At 37.4% G+C, this 13,016-nt stretch overlaps 1 protein-coding gene across 1 annotated transcript; it reads right to left on the bottom strand.

Annotated features, from left to right (window-relative positions):
* Window positions 1-2,610: 2,610 nt before the first annotated feature.
* On the bottom strand, window positions 2,611-12,791 carry LOC139946271 (tyrosine-protein kinase receptor Tie-1-like). Its single transcript, XM_071943892.1, has 13 exons — window positions 12,735-12,791; window positions 12,352-12,421; window positions 11,319-11,476; window positions 10,837-10,877; window positions 7,350-7,639; window positions 6,878-6,988; window positions 6,219-6,385; window positions 5,552-5,665; window positions 5,219-5,289; window positions 4,826-4,866; window positions 4,633-4,729; window positions 4,169-4,274; window positions 2,611-3,490 (listed from the first exon to the last, which is right to left on the bottom strand). The coding sequence occupies exons 1-13, from the start codon at window positions 12,789-12,791 to the stop codon at window positions 3,416-3,418; spliced, it is 1,398 nt and encodes a 465-aa protein (XP_071799993.1). The 3' UTR covers window positions 2,611-3,415.
* Window positions 12,792-13,016: the final 225 nt, after the last annotated feature.

Raw genomic sequence — 13,016 nt, 5'->3', positions numbered from 1 at the left:
AACTTAACCAAACAAAACACTTACCAAATAAAAATGATCACCGACCGACATCACCAACGGCGAACGTACCCGGCATACGACTCTCTTGCGCTTAATTTCCACTGTAAAATTCACATCTAATCAGCTCCACACTGTCAACCTTTAAAATTCACTGGAAATACCTCCAGAATGTAGAATTATCCACAAAAACGTACATCATTACAGAAATTAAAATCCGTTGGCCTACTCCTGTTCAAACGGTTTGAAACTGACTCTGACTGAGAGAATAGACGGGACTCTAACAATATAGCTTTCCAGTTTACATGCGCGAAGTCTAGGTGCCTGTCGAGTTATACAACCAAAGATCCTAGTGCGCCCTCTATTGGCGTAAAATTACCAGTCATTATTTTTCAAAGCTAGACAGTTTTGGGAAAAATCTTGCAGTGGGGATTGGGGGGGGGGGGGGGGCAAGAGGGGATGGGAATTATTAAACATGCGTTGTTTTTAAGCTTGCTTGCTGTGCTATGGAGAAGTTGGGATTCTACTTTTGAAAAGTGTTTTTTTTTTATGTTTTTTAATGTTGTTAATAATAATTTATAGAAACTATAAATGTTCTATAGAATTCTTGTAGACTAAGAAACCGATTTCTATATAGACAAACATGAGACAACCTGAAACAGTGACTCCACTTTTGCAAATAAACGCAATTATAGAAGTTTAGTTCAATAGAAAACTTATTCTATAGATTTCTATAGAGAAAACTGAATTCTATAGACATCCGTAAAAATTATATATAGAAGCAGGGACGCAATTTTTTTAAATCAAATTTTCTATAAAAATTTAGATCTATAGAAAACTTATTCTATAGAATTCTATAGAGTAAACCGATTTCTATAGACAACCATAAAAATTCTATAGAGAAACAGGGACGCCATTTTTTTAAATAAAATTTTCTATAGAAATTTAGATCTATAGAAAACTCATTCTATAGAATTCTATAGAGTAAACCGATTTCTATAGACAACCGTAAAAATTCTATAGAGAAGCAGGGACGCCATTTTTTTAAATCAAATTTTCTAAAGAAATTTATATCTATAGAAAAATTATTCTATAGAACTCTATAGAGGAAACCGATTTCTATAGAGAATCCTTAAAAGTTCTATAGAGAATCTGGAATGCTATAGAGTTCTATAGAACTCTATAAAGCGTTCTATAGAATTCTATAAAACTTTTTTGTAAGGGGTGGTCAATTTGTTCTGCGCAGCAAAGTGGTTTCATGACTATTTGCAAGGAATTATTGATCAAATTCGCGCGAATTTCACGCGGTAGTTCTGCATAATGTAAAGTTGTGCATAAAGTGTTATTAGTAATAAATACATAAAGGGTCAGGGTGTAAGTCAAGTAGGAACTGCCCATTATTATTATCATTTTAAATTAACCCAAATTGCGAGAACTGAAAATAGCCAAAGTTGTTCCTTCATTTAATTATTAGCTGTTTATTTTGCTGCTGTTTTTATTCTATTTTAAGATGCCTAAAAGTAGTTACTACATTTCACCATTTGGCTAATTGTCGAAACGTTTCCAATGAGTACACTAATTTTGTTTCAATGTTATTAAACCATAACAATGCCACTGAGTTATTCACTAGCGAAACTTCATGTTTAATCATAGAGCTATTTACCCATTGGCCATTGGTTTTTCATGTCCTCATCAGAGGCTAGTTTACTTTCCTTCTGTTTGATGTCCATCTGATCCCTACGTTCGTTGGTTTACTTAGTATACAACTTCTAGTAAAAGGAACATTATAAAATTGGTTTGCTAGCAAAAAGGTTGCTGGCAGTGTAAGCACTTTATGTAATCCAAAATATACATAAACTGACAAAGTTTGAGATCGATCGGCCATCTGGGTCACGAGAAAATAGTAAAAAACTGATTACAAATTTTACATCGCATCGATCCCAAAACAAAAATGAATAAAACGCTCACTGAGCGATAAACTCCGAACGCGAAATTATATTATTTGTTTCTCATCAAATTTGACATTTCAGACAGAAATATTTCAAGGGATTTGTTTCCACTATCATCAATAGACCGTGTAAGTTTTATGTAAATCTGTGATCTTTACTATTTTTGTTTTTACCAATTACGTAACGTTCCTTAAATTATATTTAATTATGTTATTGTCAGTGATACGAACAAGCTATTATGTCACGAGTAAAAAAATATACAAGTAGGGAATGCCAATCAACATAAGGAAGATAAATAAATTCATTTAGGGTATAGTTTCATTTGTTGGATATTACTTGTTCCAAGATTGAACATAAACACACACTAGTTGATGTAATCTTCATTAAGTGTATATCAAAATCAGAATATTGATTTTTTTATCAGCACTTATAAATGTACATAGTTAATTTCTTACTAATTTATTGATTCAAGCACACCACTGTTGATTTAAGAGTGGTTATCTTTGGACTTTCGCTTAAAACCTAGCAGTGTCGTGTCCGTGCGATTTAAAAGACCACGTCTTCGGCTAAGTTCATTATAGCACGACCACAACCCTGACGATTTCACATCGTTCCACCCATTTCATTGTCTGAATAACATTATAATTTAACAAAGTAACGAACTCCCGCAAACAAGTCAAAAACTAGCGCGTACTGAAAAACAAACGGGACGACAAACTACAATATGATAAGATAGTAAACAACGATCAAAAACTTCAATACAAATAATCCCAAGCATACATTTTACAGGTGTAGTTTACAATAATCGAGTATTACAAGATATATTGTTTTAAAAAGCATTGTTCGCATTCTGTGTATATTTCAAAGCGGACCGGTGTTCAATTTTTCTCCAAAGTATTACTGTAACAGTGTTCGAACTTCAAATAATTGTCAAATAAAGTTTGTTATTAAATAGTTACTTTTTTCCCCATTTGATAGTTAACCAATGTGGTGTGACATGGTTCAATAAAGTAAGCACTTGAAGTTGATACCAATAAGGCAACTCAATATGTACTGTTGTGATTTGTTGTGTCCTCAGAGAATAAACTTCCTTTTTCCAAATAAAAACAGATCAAGTAAAAAGATGGAAGGTAACACTCAACTGTGTATGGCTAACATCCATTAAACGGTACTATTTCTAGAAAAATAAAATCAATTAAAACATTTTATAAATGGTATGTCATTAATTATCTGAGTAAATGTACAAAGGCGTTTTGGAGAGTTAAACATAAAATGTGCTAACAAATAGCACTCCGATTCAGCTATTCCAATTACACCAACGCGTTTAAAAGTAGCGAGATTAAATGATTTGCAGAAGCAAAATTAATGTTACGATATCCTTTCCTTCACAATGTCGGGTGTATTGGGCGTTTGGGAAAAAATATCGGTTCGGGTGTCAAACGATGCCCATACGACTTGAACAAATCAAGTTAGTTGTCGTCGAACTCCGGGTGTATATTCTCGTACAAATACTTGTTCGAACTCGGTAATAGACGGATGTAGATCTGTAAATAAATAAACAAAGCTTTACAGTTCATCTCTATGAATAAGCTATACGAAATGAAGCATTTGCAATCAATTGTCTAAAGATAGCCTTGACGCAGTATTGAAGTATTTTCGAATTGTTAAGACCTCGTTAACGGGCGCGTCCGTTTCTGTGTTATATCCGCTAGATAATACGAAGGGTCGTTGTTTTAAATCCAAAATATATGCATATTATATATATAGAGATTTGTTTTATTTTAAATTGTTTGTAATGCAAGTCGTCTGACACACAAGGCTCGGAGGCCGCTTCAAGAATTGGGCTACAATCAACTATTTTTCCAGGCCTGGCGCTGTCGCCACCTGCTCCTGTTGCTAAATAAGGGTCACCCCCTGTACAGTCTATCGGGTGTATGTTTGGGTATCCTTCTTCAAAAGCCTAGCCGGTAGAGCAGAAAGCACTACCTCCTCAACTTATCAATGAATCTTTATTTGTTGTTTTATGCTTGTGTTACCTGTAATCTCCTTTTGAAGATTTTTTTTGGGGGGATTTGTTTTTCCATTTTTTATATATTATGTTATCCGTTGCTGCTCAATTAAAATTTGAGTTGTTTTTGTATTTTGTATTTTGTGTACCCGATGAGAAGAGCAACTAATTCAACTTAATTCAACAACATTCAGTTCTTCAACTTTAGTCTTACCTGATCCGCGTTGCTGTCTGCCATTTTTTTAAGGACAGAAACAAGTTTCTTGAAGGATGGTCGATCATCTGGATTATCCTGCCAGCACTTTAACATCAAATTGTAACTGTTGAATTAATCAAGTTAACCGACAAGCATAGTTTAAAACCCTTGGCCATAATGTGAAATGTGATTCATGTTCAAATCGAAATACCGAAAATGATCGACATACAACTGTTTGGAAAATAATTTCATAATACTCGAGGTAACGAGATGAATTTGACATTTTGTTTTACCATTTAATTGGTGTCCCTTTAGGGTCTTCATACTACAATGTGTCTTAGTCCTAACAACAAACTTTCAAGATTGATAAAGACTTCCATCACACTTGGTATCATCCGATGATTTCCTATGTTACATGTATGATTTCAATATCCCTCTTTCGGGTCTTCTTTTTAAAACAAAAAATAATGAAATTCTCTTACATTTTGGCATCAGAATTGCCTGGTTTAGGCATACGGTATCCATTCTGCAATCTATATGTCAGGAACTGAGTCTTGATACCAGGGTACGGTGTCCCACCTTGGTATGCAAACAATAATAACAACGTGGTTAAACTATATGGGGAATATTTAGTTTAATATCACAGGCTATTACTAAAAGTGGTATGAATCTTACCGAGTGTGGCTATCTCCCACAGCAGGATTCCGAAGGACCACCTAATGTGTAAAACATATTGCATCAATATTAATAATATAATTAGTCACTTGGTTCAGTAAACAATTTCCACTTAAAGAAATCAACCACACGTACAAGCAACATTGATATATAACGTTAATCGATCGGTTCACACTACTGTGCGGTTGTACTTTGTTTTTACAAAGTTTGTTTACGCATCACTCTTCTGTCTGTGAAGAGAGTGAACAAAAAACCAGAGAGGGAGATGAGAAAAACCTCAAATGAGTATACATTATCGAACACAGTGAAACAAGCACATTGACATAATTCGAATGGTTTCCATAAAAACATTAATGTTGTGTTTATGATTTGGTCAAGAAAAAAGTTTCTTACACATCACTCATTGAGGTGTACGTCTGGTGGGTCAGTGATTCCAGGGACAACCAGCGAGTAGGGACACGAGTCTGCAAAAAGTACAATATTTACCAAGAGATGACAAAAACCTCATACGGAGATAAATCATTTATAAAAATACTTTATGAATAATTTTTTAACTGAAACAATAAATCCCTTCACAGCCAGTTTTTTTGGAAGTTTTTGAGAGCAAGTCTGATGAGTTGATAGTGTTTTGCATTTGAAAGGAGGTAGTAAATTTTGGTTGGTTCGACTGCCACATGTGTGTAGGTCCTTAGTGCAGTCTTTGTATGCGAATGTAAAGTTTAGTACCTTGGAAGTCTGTACGTAAACGTCTTCTCCACGTGACAAACCGAAGTCAGAAACCTTGGCAACCAGATTATCATCGAGGAGAATGTTCCTTGCAGCCAAATCACGATGTATCACCTGTACAATGGAATATAATGATCAATTATTCTAAAGGTCTAAACATGACCGTTTAACGTAGTTTGCATTTTCAAGGAAGGGACAACATAATAAAACAATTTGTTATACATTTATATAGCGCATTATAAACCAGCCTTGCAACACCACACATACAAATAGTGAGATTACATATGAGGCCGAGTTGAAATAACATTATATTCAAACAAGTGAGTCCCTAAAATGCCATTAAAAAAAAAGAAAAAAAAAAAAAGACTGAGCTTGGCGGCGGGTTTGAGGTTTATTTATTACCTATTTAATAAAAAAAAATTGTCAAAGAGGTATTCCATAAGAAATCCTCATTGAAAATACTTGAACCTAATGCTCCAAACTGAGATTATTACAGTCGAAGTTTGACGAATTAGTTTGATTTGTGTGCAGAAGAAACATCACGGCTTGTTTTGTGTTGTTTTCCCGTCTTTACCGTTGTTTTTGCTCCGATGATATTGACTGTTTATGGAACTTGTTAAGACAGACTTAACACCCTTTTTGCAGACAATGGAAACTGTATACTTGCCCCATGTGCAGCCAGGTGTTGCATTCCTTTAGCCACATCCAGAGCAAACCGGAGCAGCTTCTGAGGAGAGAGCGATGCTTGACCTTCATCCTCCATGGATCGAGCCTTCCTCAGGTAGCAACGGAGGTCACCGTTGGATAAGTACTCCATAGCTACGTATAATATACCTTGAACAAATAATGAGAACAACACATGAATACAATAAGTTTATTTTGTCAAACGCTTACTACAAATATATTGCTGAAGTATACATAGCTATGTACAACAAATATTGAGAGCAACAAATGAATACCATAAGTTTATTTTGTCAAACGCTTATTACAATTCCATTGCTGAGGTATTCTTGTTCATAAGAACGCACCTTTTTATCAAATTGTAATTTCAAAATGAAAATACATTGAATCATTTATTCATAACACAAATGACAAGGATAATGTACTTCGCTCGGAATTGAATGCTACTGAAAAGGGTCATTCGATTTTGTTTCGAACGCATGGTCGAGTTCTGAATGTGAAACGCAGTAACAACCGGAACATCAAAACAGCTTTAATTCGAACACATGGATGGAAATGAAATTGACTGTTCATTTGCCGAATTTGACCGAGAAAACCTATTTTATGAAAGACCGGTTCCTCAAGATGGATTGAGTGTGTATTTACCTTCATGTTGACAAGCGCCTAGAATCTTGACGAGATTAGGATGACTTCCGTGAAGAGTCATAGTTTTCAGTTCTTCTAAGAAATGTTGTCTGTCAGCTGAAGTTGCATTTTCTGAAATAAATTTACCGTTTCTCAAGTCAAAACATCGGAGATACTGAAGGAGCACAGAGATGACATCTCTCGGTTTACACCGTAAAATTACTTTCAAAAAAGTCCCTATTTGGATTGACATTGTCTATGCAAACCGCAAGCAAAATTTAAACCGTACGACAACAAACAAGAAGGGGATATTCCCAAATGATATAAAAAGGGAAGTAGCTTATACACAAACTGCCACAGTAAAGGAAAACATTGCATACACAGAGATATATTGTTTGTCATCATCAAGGTTAAATTGTTTTTTATGTTGTGTATGTAAAAACTACTTCTCTTTGATAGTAATTGTCACTTTGAAAAGTGAACTAAGACATACCTTTGAGCTTTTTGATCGCAGCCCTGCACAGATCTCCTTTTACTCTTACAACACCATCACTTACTTCACCAAAGTGACCTTTCCCAAGTACTTTATTTCCTACCATCAAATCCTCCCACAAGACACTCCATGGATTAGCCCATATGGGCAAACCAACATCTTTGTATGTGGGCTGTGGTTCTGGTGGTGGTGCTGGTCGTGCATCTCTACGTACAGATGAACCGGGGCCCACGGGTTCATAGACTGACTCCTGTACAAGAGAGACATGCCTTTGGAATAGTGCACTTAGTCTAGGCGATTGGTGAAAAAATTGCTCAGAGTGTGATAAAAGCATGAAACTTGGCACGAATGATCATATCAACATTCTCAACATTTCCAGGGATGGAGCCACTGAGAATTATATCCAGCATAGCAACGGTTGCTATGTTACATATTTCCCATAGCAACTAACACAAAACATTCCCACAGGCAATTTGAAAATACAAATTTAATTGTTGTATTCATGTTTATCTTTACCCATCATGTTAACATCAATCTGGAGCAGTTGGCAAATACAATAGGCTTAACATGGTTGCTAGGCAACATATTATCCTTAGCGACTAAGTTTTCCGTAGCAACCAGCACAAAAACTGCCCACAGACAAAATTTAACTTAAATATTTCGTTTTGTTATTTAAATTCAACCTAACCTCTCATGTTAACACCAATCTTGAGCGATTGACAAACACAGAAGGCTTAACATGGTTGCTAGGCAACACAATTTCCTTAGCAACCAGTACATAGGATGTGCAACCAGTACATAGGATGTCTATACATACTATTTTTTCACAACGATTATTATGCAATAGCATTTTCAATATTTAAAAAAAAAAATCCTCAGATGCTTACTTCACTCATGATAAAAATGTTACTATAGATTGCTTCATTACTTCACTAGGCAACATGTACATGTTGGTATCAACACGCCAGTCTATAATAGCAGACATCATCCATCGACACTATGCCGCCCCTTTTTGCTGAGGCGACCACACCCCTCAATGACGGGTCACTGCTTTGAATTTATTCAAGCAGCCGTGCATACAACTTGTCAACCCTAAGCCAGATTCCAGTTATAACTGTTTATCAGCCCCGTTTGTCAAGATGAAAGCAGTACATTGTCTATAAAGAGGCTGTGTGTTGAGAACGACATGTACTTTGTCCTACGTCGTGAGGACGTCAACAGATGACTTTTAACAAAGTCTTTGGTCATTGATTTGAAGAAAGTGGTTGGTGGGAAACTCTCGGGGAGGCAGAAGTGGCAGCCCCTGACATTGTGGAATCGATCTTGAAGGTATCGTATGTCTCCTGTACCCAACATGCCCAACAAGCTCATATGTATTGAACTGAAACTACTTGTGTTTGTGCGTTCATTGTGTACGGCTGACTTTGAGTTGTACGACTCTTTACCAGTGCAGGTGTTGGGGCATAAGCACTAATAATATGAAGATGAAGGGGAGTTTTGTCGTTTATTTTGATCTTTAAGATCATGCAGCCTGTCTGATATTGCCTTTGGGAAGTAGTAAGGTTTCTGGCTATGCTGTTTGCGATTGCAAGACCAACACCTGCTTCTCGCCTCATTCCAACTTCTTTTCCCGACCAGAACCAAGTATAGTTGTTTTCTTTGAGCTCGCCTGACCCAGCTAGACGAGTTTCCTGAAGTGCTGCAATGTCTATGGAGTGCCGAGAGAGCTCTCTGTTGAGAAGGGCTGTACGTCTCTCGGGTCTAGTTTCAGAATCTAAGAGAGTTCGAACATTCCAGGTTCCTAGGATTAACCGTTTAGTTAAAACTTGATTTCGTTTTCCTTTCTGTGTATTCTTCCCACAAGTTGGAATCCCGCTGGCCGTGGGCTGCCAGCCAGGAAAAAGGGCAGACGAGATTGTTTTACCCCGCCTTTTATTAGGGCGTCCCCTGATTGGGGCAGGCGGTGCCTGGTCAATTGGGAAAGACCTCACACACACGTCGTCCTCCAGATGCATACGGCCATCACTCCCAAGCCGCTCATGTGTATAGAGATCTGTACTACCAGCTTCCAGCTGCTCAAGCCTGCCAGCACCGCCAGAGTCTCCATCGCCATGAGATTTGAAACCTCTCCTCACCTAAGCCTGATCCCGAAGGCCTGCGTCATGTGTTTATAGTGCACCATAAAAACACTTCATTGTCTTCATTATTGACATTTCCAGCAGCAGCTGACCACCATACTGATACACACCAGCGCAAACCAGCCAGCAGACAACTCCAAAGCATCAACGATCATCAATCAACATATATTGGATGCTTGGATACTTTCTGCCCAATATTGTGCTTTACTTTGCTGGTCGAGACCACACCGACTCGTTTCGCAGCCAAGCCCTTTTCACACTACTCTATTCACCGGGGTTTGCCCCCAGGGATTAACGGCCGGCCTTTTCACTATGGTTGCTTTTTACTCAGTCTGCCCTAGTCTCTCTACCGCTGCAAATGGGCAAACCTTGGTGAAAAGCCACCCCTGCTCCAACTGCTCTGGAGCAGGGATAAGCCGTAAAATCCTGGGATATTCTTTAAACATGCAACCGGAACCACATGGAATACACAGTGTGAAAGTGAGATGGGCCATCCTGGGGCTGTTTCACGAAGGGATAAGATATACAGTGTGAAAGGGCCAAAGGGCTATACACACTGTTATACTCTCAATTTCATTGTTAAGTGTTATTCATTATCAATGCATTGTTTAACGCACAAGTAGTGACAACATTGCCAGTTGCTAGTTTCTTTTTGATACCTTTGATTTAGTACGTAGCAACAATGTTTGGATTCCATGTAGGCTTAAGGTGTAAAATACCATTGCTCTCATGGTAAAAGGTAAACACTTCTTTTCAGTATTATAATAAATGAGTTCATTGAAAGTGAAACCTGTGTTCACAGGCAGTCTTCTTTGTGTACTCGGATGGTTGCTATGGTAAATATGTTACTAAGCAACTACATATTAAATGTTTTGTTTTGTATAACAATTATGACAACCTTGAAAATTATTTTACCCATTAATTATTCTCTTCTCTAGACCAAGAGGCAATGTGAAATAGAAGCAACAATCTTACAAACAGTGGATAGACTATTTGTTCTGTTTATCCATTCCCTAGCAACAAAACAATTGTTTCTTTTGTCTTCTGGTGACACTTACAGTATTATTTTGTCTCCTGATGACACTGACTGTCTTTGAAACATGTCCACTGATAGTTCTGATGTTCTGGAACACTAGACAAGGCTATCTGGGTGCACTAGGGAGGCTTAAAAGCGCCTTTGCTATGATAAATGAGTTACCTAGCAACCATTGCTAAGGAAAATGCATTTTTCAATGGCCCCACCCCTAAAAATATCGGTTTGGGTTGAAGAATACTTGTGCCAAGTTTCATGCTTTTATCACTTTCTGAGCAATTCTTACAGTATTTTGCACCCATCGCCTAGACAACACATGGGTTTCTGCTCTCGTGGTAAGGTATTCTCATAAAGAACCTATTGTGAAACATTACAAAGAAATCATACGCAGCTTGTTACGGTGGTATTGTTGGTTATCAATGGACATTCTGCAAACTAGAGACTGTGCAAACAAGGTACTACACATACTACCTTGTAATTATGTAGTAAAAAAAGTCGGACTATTGAGGAAGATTGTCAGCTTTAATGTCAGCTAAACAGAAAGTGGTTGTAAATGGACACCTTACGTAAAGGTAAAATAACAACACTTCAAATCGTTCGTTCACCCCCCAAATAAAGATTTTATGCGTTGCTCATTCGAGGGAACAAAACATTATTTTGAAGGAACATAATTATATTTCGAGAAAACGAAACAATATTTCGAAAACTTTCTTCAAGCTCGCACAAGACGTCCACGATCTGTCTTTTGAAGAGTAGAAAAAGACATTAAAATTAGGAACATTGAAAGTTTATACTCACGAGTTCCTGACCAGCATCAACCCTTGGCTGCTGCAGAGGATTCCGTCTGCTTCGTTTACGACGTCTTCGGGTGTAACATATTACACCAACTACGATCACAATAGCAACAATGACCACACATACAACAATTTTCAGAAGACTGATCAGTCTAACGTTCACTACAGAAGAGAGGGAAGATGCATAAAAACTAATTTTAGTAAATAGATTGCCAGTGTTCTTGTGCGTTTGCAATAGCGCCTTTACGGGTTTAAGTTTGGATGTTAAAGGCTTAACGTTTTTAAAAAGCAGTGGACACTATTGGTAATTACTCAAAATAATTATTAGCATGAAAAATTACTTGATTTGGGGGGTTGAACAAAGAATTAACTAGAGTGGGGGTTTGAACCAACGACCTCCGGATTAACGTGCCGGCGCTCTGCCAACTGAGCTATCTAGCCCTATATTGGCGGTGTCCCTATTTTGTCAATATCTTTGTTCGGGGTGCCAGTCAGAAGCCTGCAACCGTTAGCTGCCGTGTAGCCAGGGATCACACCCAAATTACAATACAACCTGGGAAGCGGCAGCCAGGGGATCACCTTCAGGGGATGCGACTTACTTGTTTACAAGCAATGGAAAGTTGTTGATATTATAAAACATTGTGAGAAATGGCTCCCTCTGAAGTAACGCAGTTTTTGAGAAAAGTAATTTTCCACGAATTTGGTTTCGAGACCTTTCGAAATCAATCATCAGAAAGCACACAATTTCGTGTGGAAGGATGTTTTTCTGTCGTTATTATCTTGCAACTTTGAGATCAAAATAGTGTTCACCAAATTTGTATGTTATGCATATGTTGAGATACACCAAGTGAGAAGACTGGTCTTTGACAAATACCAATAGTGTCCAGTGTCTTTAAAGAGCACCATGTTGCCTTGATGTGGAAAAAAAGTGTAACATAAAAGTGTTCACGTTGGGAAACTTACTGTGTGGAAAGGTAAATAATAATGAGACCCTAAATAATGATTTTAAAAAATATTTATCAGCATTATCCTGTTACCTCCGGGCTCAGTAGTGACTGTTGCAATGTCACTCCATGGGCCGTGTCCAACACTTGTCTCAGCTCGGACCTAGAAGAGAAATGTCAGAATGGAAAGTTTTAAAAAACTAATATGAAGGTATAGTATACTTGTATTTTGTGGATACCACTATTGTTCTAAATATTATAGGCCCAATTCTAGATGTGGTAGTTTACCGATTGTTGTTTTTAATCAATTTATGATATCTATGGAAATGAGTGTCATGTTAAAACTATCGAGTTGTCGATATATCTGCTATTGGCTGTACGCTTAATATACACATATCATGCACGGTCGAGCTGAAATAAATAAATACTTAAATTATCTCGAAGACGAATAAATGAAACTAAATGCATTTTCACACGAGGAAAATAAGTAGGGGGTCCTTGGTCTTAAGAACACAACGTTGTTTAATCCACATCGTGTGAAAGGTACCTCTGCTTCAATAGGCACGGGTCCCTGGTCTTTTTAAGACCGAGGTCCAGACCTCCGTCTTAAAAACACAGCGTTGTGAAAATTATACCACGATCGCCCGTGTGTGCTCTGTGAATGAACATTGCTTGCGTAACGAAGGACCCTGATGTGGCTGGAGCTACCACACATGCACGCAAGAAGAAACACGTAGTGCAAGAAAATTAAACCTTTG

Source organism: Asterias amurensis, chromosome 13 (genome assembly GCF_032118995.1).
Source record: "Asterias amurensis chromosome 13, ASM3211899v1".
NCBI lineage: Eukaryota > Metazoa > Echinodermata > Asteroidea > Forcipulatida > Asteriidae > Asterias > Asterias amurensis.
Note: the sequence above shows the minus strand (reverse complement) of the source record. Positions and strands in the feature narration are given on the sequence as shown.